Source organism: Rhinolophus sinicus, linkage group LG10 (assembly GCF_036562045.2).
Source record: "Rhinolophus sinicus isolate RSC01 linkage group LG10, ASM3656204v1, whole genome shotgun sequence".
Lineage (NCBI taxonomy): Eukaryota > Metazoa > Chordata > Mammalia > Chiroptera > Rhinolophidae > Rhinolophus > Rhinolophus sinicus.
The window spans coordinates 32,432,493-32,449,329 of NC_133759.1; the positions used below are offsets into that span (position 1 = coordinate 32,432,493).

Here is a 16,837-nt window from a genome sequence, read left to right on the forward strand (position 1 = left end):
TGCTCAAAGGGACAGAGCAGGCTCAGCATTAGAGATAACGCAGAGACTGGATCTTCAAGTACGTTTGCTCCATGTTTAGGCTTGTTCACTGTGTGTTTGCCTCTTGAAAACGCCGGCATTTGACTGAAACTGGAAACACATTCACACTTGTCTTTACAGCACCCCTGCTCACCACCAAGTTCTGGAGACTCTCATGCTAACTCCACACCCTTTTCCCGGAAGAGTAGACATTAATAATCAACCTTCTCCACACTGTTTCTTTGGCCTGGGACATAGGGAGTTGGAGAGGTGCCGGTAAATGTGTCGTACTGAGAATTCAAACACAGGCTCTGCAGTGGAGGGCATTTGCAGCCATCCTATATTAGAAACCCATTCAGGGTGTTGGTCCGCAACCCAGCGTCCCATGCACAATTTGCTCCAGTGAGCTTGTTCACCCCATCTCGCCAATGCTTACCCTGTGAGTACATTCTGTAGTTGCATCCTACAGAGGGTGATGATGTCAAATGTATAAAACTGCAAGTCTTACATCTGCTACTTGGACTTTTTCATTAGCCATATTCAGCAATAAAGAGAAAGCCAGAGTCACCACAGAACCTGAAGTTCAATGAATGTTTTCACCATGCTATCTAATTTACTTCTTTACATGTTTGTAGTTATTGTAACTCCTCCCACTAGCACGAAAGCTCAATGAGGACAGAGATTTTAGTCTATTGTTGTTACTAATGTATTCTAAGCACTGAGAACAGTGCTCAGCACTCAGTAAATACTTGCTGAGTGAATAACCTGAGCAGCAAGGAAACAGTGCACATGAGCTTGGGTGGCGGGAAATGAAAGGATCCTTGCTTTTTAGAAATTCCACCAAAGGACAGAGGAAGGAAAAGTATTGCATTCAAATCAGTCAGAACTCATTATTAATAGTGCCTACAGGCTGATTAAGAAAGCTAAATTTGAAGACTACAGTGAATTTTACTGTGAATTACCCAGATTTAATTTTTCTACGTATATTTCGTTAATCCATTCTCCCGGATGACAGAGGGCCGACTGGCAGTCAGAGTTGCTGTTCCCCGAATACAATCTACCCTTTCCCAAAAGTAAACAGAACGAGGTAGAACGCTGTACCACCTCTTTTTATTCGCTGTATTCTCAACTCCACTGGCATTTATACTAAGACCGTCGTCGGGGCCAAAAGATTTCTAAGAATACGTCTCAGACATTAAAATGCTATCTATTTCCGTCGGTGTGCCCACCCCTTCTAGTCTTCCCGCGTGGTCATGCTGGTAGCGTGCTCACCCATGTAGCCAAACACTGACAGGGGCCTGATCACTTCCACTCCAGCTGTGCTCATGGGAACGAGAATCATGCTGTGCTGCTTGTGTCTGGTCAAAAGAAGAACAGACGTTAGGAGAAGTCTGCTAAGTGGGAAAGTAAAACAGATGTGAGGCAGAGTCACAGCTGTCATTTTGTTGTTGTTGAGGTCATGTAATCATGGGAGCACTGATGTCTGGAGCGGAGTATAAAAAACATACATCAAGGAAACAACGGACGTGAGCACAGTGGGAGGCGGACTGGGATCCGGAACAAAAACAAGGATTTGAAAATAAGTAAAAGGTATGTGACTGAGGCTTCTCATTGCTCCACAGTGGGAACTGATATACAATAATAAACATTTTTCAAATGACTGCTTTGATCTAAACATCAACTATTTATAGACAGTTCTGAAAAAATTTTCTATGTCTTATAATCTGATCCAAAAAACTGAGGATTCAGCAACTTTTTAATACAGGAAATTCCACAGTGAAGAATGTCCAGCAACACTCTCTAAAATGTTTCCTAAAATATTTTAGCAAAATAACTGTGAAATACAAATATGCAACATTTAATATCATTTTATATTATGATTTGTGAGTCCAAACAGTACATCTTAAATAAATTAAGCGGATAGAAAGACTGACTCTTATTCATACAGAGATTTCTCAACCATAATTGTTTTATTACCTGCTTGCAGAGGTATTTTCAGTTCTTCCCAAAACAATTGCAATTTTGCACTTTGGATTACCAGCTCCTAAAACCAAGGGAAAAATGAGCAGAATACATCATAAAAGGAAATTTTCAGTTTGACATTGTATCCTAAAAGTTCTAATCCTTCCAAGTTTATCTCTGGCAAAAAATAAATAGGAAAAAAAAAACCTTGATTTCTTTTTTTTAAAAATGCTTATGTACAAAACTACATCAATCAAGAAAAATGACTAGGCAAGGCCAAGAATGGACTCCATCGATAAAAACTGCTGCACAAAAAAGAACCAGATGTCAAAGAAGCCATGAAACAGTTGGAACCCTTAAGACAAAATGACAGCTCTCCCATTCATATCATTTCAGATGTCAGCATGCTGGAAAAGTTGTGAAGTTCTTCTAGCATATTTCCTCCTGTTTAGATCTCATATTTTCTGACACATGGACAAGAAGATATTAAAACTCATGATATTTACTCCTCAAACAGTGGCTGAGAAAAACCTAATTTCCCCAGCAGTGGAGTTGGGTTAGGATTTGAGAACCTCAGTATCTATCCCAGACTATATCGTTTGTCCTAGCTATCCTACAAAGCAGCTGACGATGGTTTACTTGGAACTATCCCCATATATAAGGCTCCAATTTCAACTTCACTCAGTAAGCCTAGGTTGTCATTTATTTATTAATTGTTAGAAATTTGAAAAATATAGCTATGCTCATTTTAATGCAAACTTTTAATTTATTATAGTTCAGAAGTCTATGGCAATTCCCCAAAGGGGTCTTCTTGAAAAAAAGTACATTTCATTTTCAGCAGTAAGTCTAAGAACCTGGTCACTCAAGGAAATTATACCATTTAACTGGCTTTCTAATTACAAGGCCATAAACAACTAGGTACGACTAAGTTAAACACATCTATATAAAGTCTTAAACAAATTATCAGATTCTTTTTTTCTAACTTCTTATAAAAAGTGGTGTCAAAAAATTTGAAATGATATGAAGATTCAACGAGAAATGTTAGGAATTATGTCTAATAGTTCAAGAATGCCATAAAATCCCAAGCGTTAAAAGGATAAACTCCATGAACATATTAAAGGACAAGGCAGGGGATACAATCAGTAATGTATAGACTGTGGGAAATCTATGAGACAAATAATTCAGTTTCTTAAACAACTGAAATGCAACAGAGAGAGAGAGGGAGCTTACAGATTTAAAAAGACTTCAAAAAATTATCAATCAACAGCAACTTTGAGACCTTATTTGGATCCTAATGCAATCAAACACATTAAAATATTAATGATAATTATGAAACAATTAGATATGTGAATACTTACTGGATATGTAATGATATTAAGTAATTTTAGGTGTGCTAATGGTGGTGTAGTTACATTTGAAAACAGCGCTTATTGTGATATATACTAAAATATCTGAAGGAAATGACATGATGTCTGGGATTTTTTCAAAATAATATGAGAAGAGGAAGCAATGGGAGTAGGGCCAAAGCAAGAATGATCATGAGTTGAACACTGGTAAGTCTCAAAACTATTCAGAGCATTCCTAGGAGATCTAAACGTGTAGCAGAGATATGAAGGAGAAATACGGGTGGTCTATAGAAATGTCTGGGTACAGCTCACAAAACAGTGACTGTGAGGAGCAGAGGAGACAGGGCTTAGAGGAACGATACCTTCAATTCTTTAGATTGAGAGGGGATGGGGAAGAGGACATAGTGAAGAAGCAGTGCTTGAAGAAAAGATGATGAGGCAAGAAACAGAGCAAGGCAAGCAGAGGTAAAGAAACAGCTGAGGATAGAATTGAAGAGTAAAGTCAGAAAGAAGGGTCTACTTTAAACTCTAGCACTTATATTTGAAATTTTGAAACTCCATAGAGTTGAATCTCTGGCTCTACAGAACAAACAAATGAAAAAGAATGCACAACTATAGTTCTTGAGGTATTTTCAGTCTATCTGAGGAGATACCAAATAAACAGAGAAAACTGTACAACGGAAACAATCTAGAAATTACTAGAGTTCAGTGGAAACAGACTTGATAGCTTTTCTGAAACCAACTTGGAGACATTCAAGATGGCAGAAATATGTGTTTGTGTCCCATTGCTCCTAAGATCCCATTAATATAAAAATATAAAGGTACAATGAAGGCATAACCATAACAGAAAAGGAAGTAGAAAAGGTGAGGTATAGGACTGGGTGTGTTTGTGGTCACCAACAGATGAGAGAGTTCAAGAAATATCTGGGAAACAGAGGCAAGTTAACCAATGAAAAGTCAGATTCTAGAAAATGACATAAAGAGCTGCAAAGGGAGATGGTTCTGGCCCCAGAATCAGAAAGTGTGACTGAGAAGAGAGGCTACAAAAGGGAGATTAACCCAAGATTTGTAAGTGGACAAATGTACCAGCTTCCACTCTTACAGGCAGGTATCTGACAGCCTGAGGAGAAAAATATATATAGTGTGTTACAAAAAACCTGAACAAAGTTATTTTGAGACTTGGAAACAAGCTTCCCGTCAGCTTACTCTAAAGTGAGTCCCAGCCCTGTTCCACCAACTTTCCCTACAGAATTCCTACTCAGGAGAGAAACATGGCTGGAAAAGGACTGTGTTAATAACGAAGAAAACGTCAACCAGCTACCCTTTTCTTTTAAGTCTGAACAGAAAACCAAGAATCTATAGTATGTGAAGTCGGCCTGCAGCATTAAAGAGGGACCGATAAAAATAAACTGTACAATGGACCACAGAGGAACAAAATAAAACAAGAAACGGAGAGAACCTAAAACAAAACAAAACTGAGCTGAAACAAATAACAAAAGCTCTAGTTAATGTAATCTGAGAGATCCAAATGTACGGCAACCATAAAACCAGAAAAGGATGCTATGAAACAGGGATAACCGCAGAACAATAAAAACTCAAAAATTAACCTATGATTGCTAAAACCAAGTTTAACAGGAAGGCTAAAAATCAAATGAGGAAAATTTCCATCAGCAGAGGAAAAAGTCGGAGACTGAAAATAGGAGTGCAAAGATAGAGACACTTAGAGAAAAAACATAAAATCCAACATCAGAATAAAAGGAGTTCAGTTGAAAGAAAATGGTCCAGTAAAGAGAAAAATAAAGGGAAGACTTGATCAGGAAACTTGTAGAAGAAAAATTTCTAAAACTGATGAAGTCTTCAGATTAAAAGGGCTATCGACTGGTAAGAAGAATATCTTCAGATAGGTGTTTGTGACACTTCAAAACATCAACAACAAAGGGAAAATCCTAAGGAGTTGTTTTTTTTTTTTTAACGTCACCTGCAAAGTAATGAGGATTAGACTTATATCACACTAAAGATTCTGAGAGGTGTCCAGAAAAGAAAGAAATATAATCACAGGTACGATATAGAGGTATGTGTAAGGGAGAGAAGATATAATATGATAAAAGCAAATATTGCAATGAAAGACAAATGGCAATTAAAACTCCAGGAAAATAATTTTTAAATGTACAAATGAACCATGATTCAAATATAAAACCAATTACAAGATGGCATGAATTTTCTAACAGAGTGTTAGAAAAGCTATTCTAATTGATTGTGATGCTAGAAACACTCAGAATGGCCAAGGTGATATTACATTACGTACATCGATTAGAGAAGGACAGGAAATCTAACAAACTATTTAGACCAGCATACGAACAATATTCACATCGTCCTATAAGGTGAGTGCTGTCTGTTGGTTTTCAGTTTAGAATCATCCTGTGGTCAACATGGTTGTGACTTGCAAGGCAGACCATAAATGTCATCGCCAAAGTAGAAGCTGTGGTGATATAAGGTGTATAAGGTACAACATGGAAGGAAGGGATTAAAGGTGGAGAAAGGAGTAAGTGCACTCATATTCTTACGTTGTACAATGAAGCTTGAAGAGATTCTGGCCAATGAGGATGCAGAGGAAAGATTAAGAGATCATGTAATGTTTAAAAAGTAATTAAAAATTTGAAACAAAATACATAGCATTAATTAGGAAAGGGCGGAGTTATAATATAAATGAGTGAAATGTCATTATTCAAATTGGGGAGTCAATGGATAGTGTCTAAAATGAATAAACTGGGAGAGAGAACAAAAGCATTTTACCTAAAATTGCAGCAGAAAGCAAAAAACTGAAAACAGAAACTGTTAGAATTTTCTCTAGGGCATGGTACTGGGGTCTGGAGGGATGAGAAACAGTATGATCTCAGATATTTTCTGATTTGCTACCATTCCTAATTTAATAATAAAATGTAATAACATTAAAAAAAAATACTAGCCTACCACCTACGCTGTATACCTGAAATTAATATAAAGTAATATTGAATGTCAAAAGTAAATAAATAAATAAAAGTAAATTTAAAAAAAAACCTAGCCTACCATCTTGTAAACAAATTAGTAAATCTCAATTAGGAGTAGGAGACAGACTTGCTGAGTAAACTCACTGTTGTTTTTTTCCTCCTTCCTAATCTCCTTTTAACTTGAACATTTAATCTGCCGGTTACAGAGGAGCAATTTCCTGCATAGGGTGGGGCATTTCCCCACTTCTGCGTGATAACACACATAACTCCAGAAATCCTACATGCACACTCCGCCTTATGAAACACTTACACTGATTTTAAAAATTTTCATCTGGGAAAGGGAGGGAAGGGGAAGAAGGTAATGTGCATAAAATGGGTGACTGTTCATCCTCAGGCTGGTAGGGGAATAAGGAAACACCTTAAACTGCTTTGATTTAGACCTTGAATCAGATGACTGCTTTCCCCATGGCCAAAGCCACCAGACTTGTAAGAACGTGCAATCAGATATACATATGTATGATTTTATCTGTGACTAGGAAGTAAGGGAGAAGCCTTTTAACTAACTTACGACAAGTTTAACTAACTTAGAACTAAGTTTAACTAGCTTAGAAGCCTTTTAACTAAAAAAAAACCACTAAGTTGGCCATTAGATCCACACTGTAATCAGATAAATATCTTAGGCAAAATTGTCTCTCCTATGTTTTCCCCAAATATATGACATAATGTCTATATTATGAATGAGATAAAGAACAATTTCCCATTTTCCCTACCCTTCTGGGCTTTTGCAACAGACTCTTATTACTAAATCCAATTGTTTCAAATAAAATTAAAGACGAAAGTTATGATATTACAAAGATGTGAATCTGTTTTTCATTAAAAGAAAAAAATACAAGCATTTTCATAAATACAAGAGAAATCTATGGTGCTAATAGGTAAAAAATGAGTCCTACTAATCTGAGGATCAACCCAAAGAACACTAGGACTATTCAAATGGCAGATAATAATACTTACATTTCATTGTGGATATTATCTGAAATTTCGTACCTGAAAATGCTAAGTTGGTGGAATTTTTTTTTTTTTTTTTTTTACCCTTGATGGGCCATGGATGTGCAATAATATACAATAATGCTTTGACTCTTAGAAATTATAGAGAAATAATTTATTCTAGAGAGGTTCACTTTTAATTTTTCAATTGGCTATTTTTCTACTTGAGGTTTTTGAGGTTTCAGTTGTAGGAAAACTTAAGGCCCACAGGCTGAAGGGTCAGGCCACTTACTCCATATAACTTATTGTCTCCATGGTGAACATATTTCTGAAAATCAGATTAGGACAGAATGGCATGATTTAGGGTTCATTTTCATTACAGATCTTTTCTTTCTCAATTTCTATCCTGGTAATCAAGAACATTTTAGATAAATCTTTTAAGGTTTCATGGACCTTAATCCTAGATAACTAGAAACTGAATCATTCAGAAGTAAAATCTTTACAGTTCCCTTAAGCACTAGTCAAAAGCCCTATATTTCTAATTCTCAGAATATATTTTTTTCTCTAATATTTCCCAATAACATTTCTTGCCTTGCTCTTTCTGTCATGAAAATTTGTTGCCACAGCTTATGTAAATGCCCAATAGATTTCTAAAACCTCAAAACTGGCTGTCCTTCTGGGGTCATTAAGTAGAGGAAGTATGGGTGGATATGTTGGTTGTAGATTTTGAAATATTTTGATTTAACCTTGATGTTTCAGAAAATGGGAAATACCCCTCACAAACATATCATCTCAGCTACAAGTAGAATTTGGCAGGTACATACAGCAGCTGAAATATTCTTTTAAAGACAGTTTTGTTCTTTTATATTATTTTGGTTAATGGACAGGATACCAAACGTCACAAATGAAATATATTAGAGGAAATCTGAATAGACCAAAAAGCATTTATGTACATCTGCTGTGACACAGACCTTCATGAATGAAAACAGATGGCATCGATAAAATAATTGTTTTAAATCCAGACTCTGGTATTTCAAGACTATTCAAGTGCCAGGTTATTCTGGGTGAAAATGACATTTCTCTGATATTTGCTGATGAATTTTAATTTATTAGACTCTTATAAACCACATGGTTATCTAACAAAATCATTCTCTAACACAAAGAAAGATGACAGGTGGAGAAAAAACATGACTGATGGGTATGGATGTGGCTATAACAATAAAGTGAGGTAAATAATTATATAATATGAGCATAGTTCGCCATCCTCAAAGCCTCAAGGCTGTTTCTTCTACCAACATTGAATTTCTGAGGTGAAAAACTTCATTGGTCTTAGCTTTACAACTAATACTTAGCTGTAATTCAAATTTACAAAAACAATTCTAAGTATCATTTTTCAATGAAATTTCCACTTGATAAAAATGATATTTATCATACAATCATACAGTTGAAAAAAAACCCCACCAATCTCACCCACTGACATTCAATCCTACTCTACTCCTATGAAGGTTTAAATCTAATAAGTATCCAATAAATGTTACATGCTGCTGCTACTGTTGCTGTTGTTGTTACAGAATATGGTTGGGTCAAAATCAATTCCAAACAGATCAGAATTGAAATTTCTTTTTAATTTAAATAAGCCATAAAAGACTAGAAGAAAAGATAATTTCATATTTAAGAAATCTCTGGATGGGAAAGAAATTTTAAACCTTAAAAATGATAAATGAAATCAAAAGAAAAAGATCAATTGGTTTGTCTATATAAAACTATTATATATTGAAAAACAAAATTAAAAAGCAAAAAAAATCAGAGAAATATTTCACACATGTCTGGGAAGGGCAGGGAGGAGTACTGAATCTGTTACAAGTCATTTAGAAAGCAAAGTAGTAGTCAACACATTCTATTGGCAAGGGACTAGGGAAATAAGACACTTCTATTCATTATTGGTGGGAGTACAAAGTAATACCATCCGTATGGAGGAAAAGTTGGCAATATACAGCAAAATTATAGAGTCATTTACTCTTTGATCTATTCAACTTCTGGGATTTAGCCTACAGATAGAGCTATTCCTGAATAAAATGACAGACACACAAGGTTATGCATTGCCGAACTAATGTTTGTACTTGCAAAGAATTAGGCATAATCCAATATCCACCAATAGGAGACTATTTAAATATACTGTGGTATGTATAATGGAACCCTTCCACAAAAGAATAAGGAAGACTTTTATGCACATATCTGAAAGAACTTGAGGATTATTCTACAGTGTGAATATAAGCATGCTATGTTTTGTGTTAAAAAAAAAAAAAAGGATATTTATACAGAGATAGTCACATTCTCCAATACTTATCAGTAAGATTAGATTAAGTTTAGTTTCCCACAATATCTACAAATGGCTCTCTGTAACATTATTTACAATAGCAAAACATTGGAAACATTCTAAAAGTCCTACAATAGTTGAATGGGGCAAATTATGACAGCCCACAAATAATAACTAAGATGTATAAGAGATGATATAACAAAGTGGAAGTAGTCTAAGACTGACGATCTGGATCCCAAATTCCAGCTCCATTGCTAAACTTACAAGTCTGTGGAGGATAAGTTCCTTAAACATGGATTGATCGATCAATCAATTGATTCATTTATGTATTTAATTCTTATTGAGTAAGCTGGTACTATGAGTAAGGCACGAAGTTAATGCTGAGGATATAGTAGGATACAAGATTGCTATGAAAGATAGAATGTTTTAATAAGTACCAACACCAGGGTGAGATAGTGCTATTGGAGTAAAGAGTATATATATCTGATCTAATCTAGAAGGGTTAAGGATTAAGTTATGTTAAGGTCAGACCTGAATCTGAATCCTAAATAGGAGTTAGGGAGCTAAAGTGAAGTGGGAGTAATTGTCTAGAAAAAAGTGATAGCAAGAGCAAAGGCCCGCAAATCAGTATTGTGTTTACAGACCACATTGATGGATTGAAGACTATGTATTTGCTAATTGTGGAGGCTGCAGTTATAGACTACTCATTAAAGAAGTACAGCATCAACTTCTGGTCAAGATAGTGGACTAGGTAAATGCTGTTGCTCACTTCCTCCCACAACCACATCAAAATTACAACTAAATATAGAACCACCACACTTGAGAACTAACTTAAGACTAGCTGAACAGAACTTGTGTAGCCAAGTATATAAAGAAGAAGCCACGTCAAAACTGGTACAAAGGGTGAAGACACGAAATGGACTGGTCCCACACCCACGTGTGGTGGTTGAGAACCAGGAGGGACATATCCGCTGTAGAGGTTCCCCCCACCCCCCGAGGAGTGAGGGATCCCAGTCCCACACCAGGCTCCCCAACCTGGAGCACCAGTGTCAGGAACATGAGTCCCACAACATCTGGCTGTGAAAATCAATGAGGACCCCATTGTGGTGAGACGGATGTCTGCTATAGACCCAGGCATCCTCTTATTCTCTTGCTGTCTTCTTCTGTATGTCTATGACTTTTTGTAGTTTTGTGTTTGGGTTCTTTTCTCTTTATTTCTTGTATATCTCTTGTAGATTTTCAGTTTGCAGATAAGAACAATCAGAAAAGAATAAAATGGCAATAACTACATACCCATCAATAATTAGTTTAAATGTACATGGATTAATGCTCCAACCAAAAGACAGAGTGGCTGAATGGAGAAGAAAACAAGACCCTTACATATACTGCCTACAAGAGATCCACTTCAGATCGAAAGACACAGACTGAAAATAAAGGGATGGGAAAAAGATATTTCATGCAAATGGAAATTTTAAAAAGCTGGGCTAGCAATACTTATACCTGACAAAAAAAGACTTTAAATCAAAGGCTATAACAAGAGACAAAGAAGGACATTTCATAATGATAAAAAGGGATCAATCCAACAAGAGGATATAACCTTTGTAAATATTTATGTACCCAAATATATAAAGTAGATATTGATGGATATAAAGAGAGACTGACAGTAATACAGTGATAGTAGAGGACTTTAATGACCCATTGACATCAATGGATAGATCAACCAGACAGAAAATCAAAAAGGAAAGAGCAGCCTTAAATGATACATTGGACCCGATAGATTTAATTGACATTTTTGGACTATTTCACCACAAAGCAGCAGAATATACATTCTTTTCAAGTGCCTATGGAACATTTTCCAGATTAGACCAGATGTTACAAAACAAGACTCAATAAATTTAAGAAGACTGACATCATATCAAGCATCTTCTCTGACCACAATGGTATAAAACTAGAAATCAATTACAAGAAAAACACTGAAAAACATACAAACACATGGAAGCTAAATGACACGCTACTAAACAATGAGTCAGAGGAATTGCTTGGAGAAAAAAATGGCATGGGTCTGAAATAACTTCTGCGGGTAAAAACTGAGCCTAGCCTTGCGTGAATATATAATAAGGAAACTATTATGCAAATTTGAGGAGAGTCTAGTTCAAATAGACCACAAAGGCTAAATCTGCATAAATTTTTTTAATTTTCATTTGTTTTGAAATGTGGGAAACATAAACAACCTACTCAGACATAGGATAGGATGCTGGTCTTTGAAGAAAAAGGTTACAAGAAGGCAAGAGAGTTTCAAGCCATGGGGAACGGCATACTGTGGGATCAAGGACAGAAGAGTACAGTGAAGCCAAGAAGAGTCTAATAGTTTAAGTAAAATATTAACGTGGCATAAAACAATTAACTTCTATATATGCCTAATGATTACTTAAAATTTAGTCTTTGATCATTTAGTCTTCAAAAAGATAACTTTCTGGGCTAAAATAATTTTTGTTTTCTTTCGCAGACAAAATAACTTTAGAGCATTTCTCTACATGCTGGCTACGAGTGCTTGTTAGCTGCCTTGCTGCTCTAGGTGAATTCTTCCAGGTAGCAGTTAGTTCCTCAGCTACAGGTACTTTTGGTCACCTTTGGTAAAGTGGAAACTGTGAAATCGCTGCAGTTGTTGAAACGAGATGGAATTCTTTCAGGTTTGTATCCTAGGACACTTAAAAACTGGGGTTTGATTTCACAGAATGGCTATACATGAAATAAAAGATCAAGTGCTTGCAAGGTTAAATTTCAGGAAAGCCCTCTTGGAAGCAAGACAAAGGCGGGGTATAAAACGAAAACAAAAGTAGCCTGAGTCAGAGAGGTCATTTGATCTTACTCTGCACTCAAGACTGGTCCTCTCTGCCCACTGAGACAGGTTGGTTTTTTTCTTTCTTTTCTCATTCTCAATTGAATATGATATTTTTAGAAAAAGCCCAGAGACTTTGTGTATTTACTTATGTAGAGGGAGTTTTGATGCATAAAAGTCTAAATGTTTACACGTGCAAAAAAAGAGCTATTTGAAAACTGCTATATACTTTAACCTTAAAAAATCTGAATATAACAAGAAGAAAATATATTATTTAAATATCATGACCTGGTTATGAAATTTTAATGAGAAAATAGGTTTTGCTATAGCATTTTTTTGCTTTATGTGTTTTACAAATAGTAATTTTTTTGTTCTTTAATAATTATAAAGACATCTAAATGTGTTTCTATGTAACTGCCAGAGGATCATTTCTGCAAATCATTTCCATTCCTTCTCGTACTTACGTACATTTTTAGTAAGATTAATTCTTATTTTAAAATATCCTTCCTTAGTATCTTATTCCTTATCCTCAGGTTCAAGATTTCTGTGATCAAAGGAAAGAACAAAGTTCATATTGTGTCAATAATTAATGCATAAGAAAATGAAAACTGGAGTAATCTTCCAGATTGGAACTTTTCAAATAATCCTAAGAATAAAAGGAGTTATTTTAAATTGTCCGCCCCTGGTTTTTACATAAAAAAATGAAAGTATTAATAGTTCTTTTATGTGGTTATCTTTCCCCAGGGGACCTTCTTCAGTTTGCTTTACTCATCCAAAAAGGTTAGCAAGTATAAAAATATTCTCTTGAAAATGTACCATAAGTTGGCACACTGTTCTGAAAATAATATTTTCATTAATGATTCTATAAGAATATTTGATATTCTTCCAAGGACAAAAATAACCAAAGAGGCATAGGAAGGCTAAGGAAAAAACAAAACAAACTCAGCACTATAATAAAAACCTTGACAGTCATTATTAATTTTAAAACTTCTGAATTCTGTGTAAGCTTATCTTACTACTACAGGGTATTTTCATATTTTAAAAACTATTTTTACAAAAAAAAGTCACTACTTTTATTTAGAATTTAAAGATTAAGAAAATGCCAATTCCTGCACACAGGCTTGTAAAAACAAAGGATGAAAAACTAGTCTTGGGTATATTCTCCAATGTGACTTCCATTAAAAGGTTTCAAAAAGTGGCAGATTCAGGCTCATGTATGTTGTGACAACAATCTATTCTCCAGTAAAGGAACAAAACATGTGCTAAATAAAAAGTATTTCCTTTTAAGCAATATTAAAATGAATAACCTGTATTCTTTTTGCCATTTAGATTACAGCCATGGCTTTGGAACACAACCAGTCAACAGATTATTATTATGAGGAAAATGAAATAAACAGCACTCATGACTACAGTCAGTATGAACTGATCTGCATAAAAGAGGAGGTCAGAAATTTTGCAAAAGTTTTCCTGCCTGCCTTCTTCACAATAGCTTTCATCATTGGACTTGCAGGCAACTCCATAGTAGTGGTGATTTATGCCTATTACAAGAAGCAGAGAACCAAAACAGATGTGTACATCCTGAATTTGGCGGTGGCAGATTTACTCCTTCTGTTCACTCTGCCTTTTTGGGCAGTTAATGCAGTTCATGGGTGGGTTTTAGGGGAAATCATGTGCAAGGTCACTTCAGCCTTGTACACAGTCAATTTTGTCTCTGGAATGCAGTTTCTGGCCTGTATCAGCATAGACAGATATTGGGCAGTAACTAAAGCCCCAAGTCATTCAGGAGTGGGAAAACCATGCCGGATCATCTGTTTCTGTGTCTGGCTGGCTGCCATCTTGCTGAGTATACCTCAGCTGGTGTTTTATACAGTAAATCACAAGGACAGGTGCATTCCCATCTTTCCATACCACCTAGGAACATCAATGAAAGCATCGATTCAGATGCTGGAAATCTGCATTGGATTTGTGATACCTTTTCTTATTATGGGAGTCTGCTACTTTATCACGGCAAGGACGCTCATCAAGATGCCAAACATTAAAAAATCTCGACCCCTCAAAGTTCTGCTCACCGTGGTGATAGTTTTCATTGTCACTCAGCTGCCTTATAACATTGTCAAGTTCTGCCAAGCGATAGACATCATCTACTCCCTGATCACCGACTGCGACATGAGCAAACGCATGGATGTTGCCATCCAAATCACAGAGAGCATTGCCCTCTTCCACAGCTGCCTAAACCCAGTCCTGTATGTTTTCATGGGATCCTCTTTTAAAACCTACATTATGAAAGCTGCCAAGAAATATGGGTCCTGGAGAAGACAACGACAAAATGTGGAGGAGTTTCCTTTTGATTCTGAAGGTCCTACAGAGCCAACCAGTACATTCAGCATTTAAATGTAAAACTGCCGTCTTGCTTCAATATACAAGAATGATGCTGCTGCTTCAGATGAAACAGCTGCATTACTCTGAAACTCAAATCTGAAACACTGAGGTGGCAACTTAGAGAAGAAATTGGGGTTAAGAGGGGGAGGGAGGTAGAAGTCAAGAAAAAGAGGAAACAAAATAATCAATGCATAGAACATGAAAATTAAAATGAACAATATTGGAAAATAGCAGTAACAAGCATAAGTAATAAAAGCTTGAGTTAAGGCCATCTAAAATATTAATGAAGAGGCTTATATTAAGGTGCATTTAAAATTATTTTAAATTATCTAAATTTTAATATAAGAATGACTTCCCTGCATAATTTTAGTACTTGAATAACTATATGGCAAAATTTATTCTAGCTTTCTTTACCTGTTGCTTAATTTGTAGTGATTTCATAAAACTCCAGAAAGAATAACAATTAACAACAAAAAATAATAAAAAGCTTTTCTAGCCCTTTTAATACATTCCTGGTAAGTTTCTAAACACATAATGTGCTTTCATATGTCAACTTTCTTTAGTAATAAACTGGGTGTCTTAAATTTATCATGTATACTCTAGAAGCAATCCTCAGATAATCGTATTTATCTAGGTTCCAATTTTTACAACTTTCTAAAGGGTCAATCCATTTGTGTGAGTCTATTACTGCAGGTTGACTAAACAATGTATTTTTCTATGTATACAGATTCTTATTTTTCACTTAAACATTTGTATTTTTAAGCAATGAAAATATGTACCACAATAATTTTTAATAACATGTATAGCTTCTCACTTTAAAAACAATTATACATAAATCATTAGAGTCCACGTTGTATGTTCCTATTAAAATTTCATTTTGATAGAAATGACAATGGTCAAAAATATTGTGCACTATTATGAATTTTATCTTTCACAAACTATAAAAGAAAAAGACATTTTCTGCTCTTAAGATAAACATTTTAAATTACCTTTCTTTTTATCAACTATTTCTAAATCTGAAGATGCTTTCAAAGGCAGAATTTAAAAACTGTGATCATGAAACTAACAACTATGTGTCATATTATTCTAGCACAGCTTCTAGTACAAAGGCTCAATCTGAATACTCACCACTACTCCACCATTTCTTGCCATTAATTACATAGCTATCTCCATCTCGTTGGATGCTACATTCAATATTTGTGGCATCACTGGACGCTACATCAGGCTCTATAAATAAGCAGAGGCTGAATTTACAGGAAAGCAGATATCATCAATTTACAAAAGAGACTTAGATAAGGAAATGTGACTCTTTGAGGACAGGGACAGCATCTTTGTCTTTTTCATTTCCTATCCTTCCGCTGTTCCGCTCTGGTTCCCCCATAGCCTACACATAGTAGGTATTCAATAACTGTGCATTGGAAGAATGAATGAAGTATTTAGAACATTGGGGATCAGCAATCTGAATTGTATTCTTGGCTTCCTCATTGATACAAGACTTGGGATACAACTCAATCCTTTCTCCAGTCATCAAAAGTAGATTAAAAATATTGTTCTTCCCACAATGGAAATTTGTACTAAATATCTACAAACCAGATCTCACCATCATACAGTTTACTATGTTTCTAACTGTGCGTGGCAAATTCCATCAGGAACACTTTCACGGATTTATTTTGCATTCTGTAAAACCTGCTCAATACTTAATGTCTTCAGAAAGTTTTCCATGGGACACTCTTACACGACTGCTTTAGTGTATGGCATTTCAGAATGTATAGGCCAGCTTTCAATCATAGTAATCGGCACTTGTTAATATGCTGTTCTTTTAAATTGGTCCTTCAGCTATTTCATGTGTTCTATTTCTAAAACTAGGGACTCAGTTACTTTGGAAAGGAAGCTGTGTACTCTACTTCTTTTGTAATCTCAAATTAGTGTTTTGTAGATAATGCATCATATTGCAGGTGTCCAATAAATGCCTCTTATTGATTTAAATGGAGATCACTTTTATTAC

General features: G+C 35.4%; 2 protein-coding genes across 7 annotated transcripts in view; one reads left to right on the top strand and one right to left on the bottom strand.

The window, feature by feature from the left end:
* The window catches only part of ACKR4 (atypical chemokine receptor 4), a 36,597-nt gene extending 19,775 nt beyond the window's left edge, over positions 1-16,822 (top strand). Inside the window, exons 6-9 of one of the 5 annotated variants that reach the window (XM_074312846.1) lie at positions 1,475-1,608; positions 12,121-12,304; positions 13,198-13,233; positions 13,783-16,822. In XM_074312846.1, the coding sequence (XP_074168947.1) occupies positions 12,290-12,304; positions 13,198-13,233; positions 13,783-14,844 (1,113 nt within the window). In that variant the 5' untranslated portion in view covers positions 1,475-1,608; positions 12,121-12,289 and the 3' untranslated portion in view covers positions 14,845-16,822. Of the gene's footprint in view, positions 1-1,474; positions 1,609-11,782; positions 11,988-12,120; positions 12,305-12,427; positions 12,523-13,197; positions 13,234-13,782 lie in introns of those variants that run through there. The other 4 variants (XM_074312847.1, XM_019725933.2, XM_019725935.2 and 1 more) reach the window with 4 other exon arrangements.
* The window catches only part of ACAD11 (acyl-CoA dehydrogenase family member 11), a 70,767-nt gene that overhangs the window by 13,488 nt on the left and 40,442 nt on the right, over positions 1-16,837 (bottom strand). For both annotated transcript variants that reach the window (XM_074312842.1, XM_019725930.2), the window contains 3 exons: positions 15,961-16,059; positions 1,996-2,062; positions 1,291-1,376 (listed from right to left, as the gene is read on the bottom strand). In XM_074312842.1, coding sequence (XP_074168943.1) covers positions 1,291-1,376; positions 1,996-2,062; positions 15,961-16,059 — 252 coding nt within the window. The remainder of the gene's footprint in view (positions 1-1,290; positions 1,377-1,995; positions 2,063-15,960; positions 16,060-16,837) is intronic.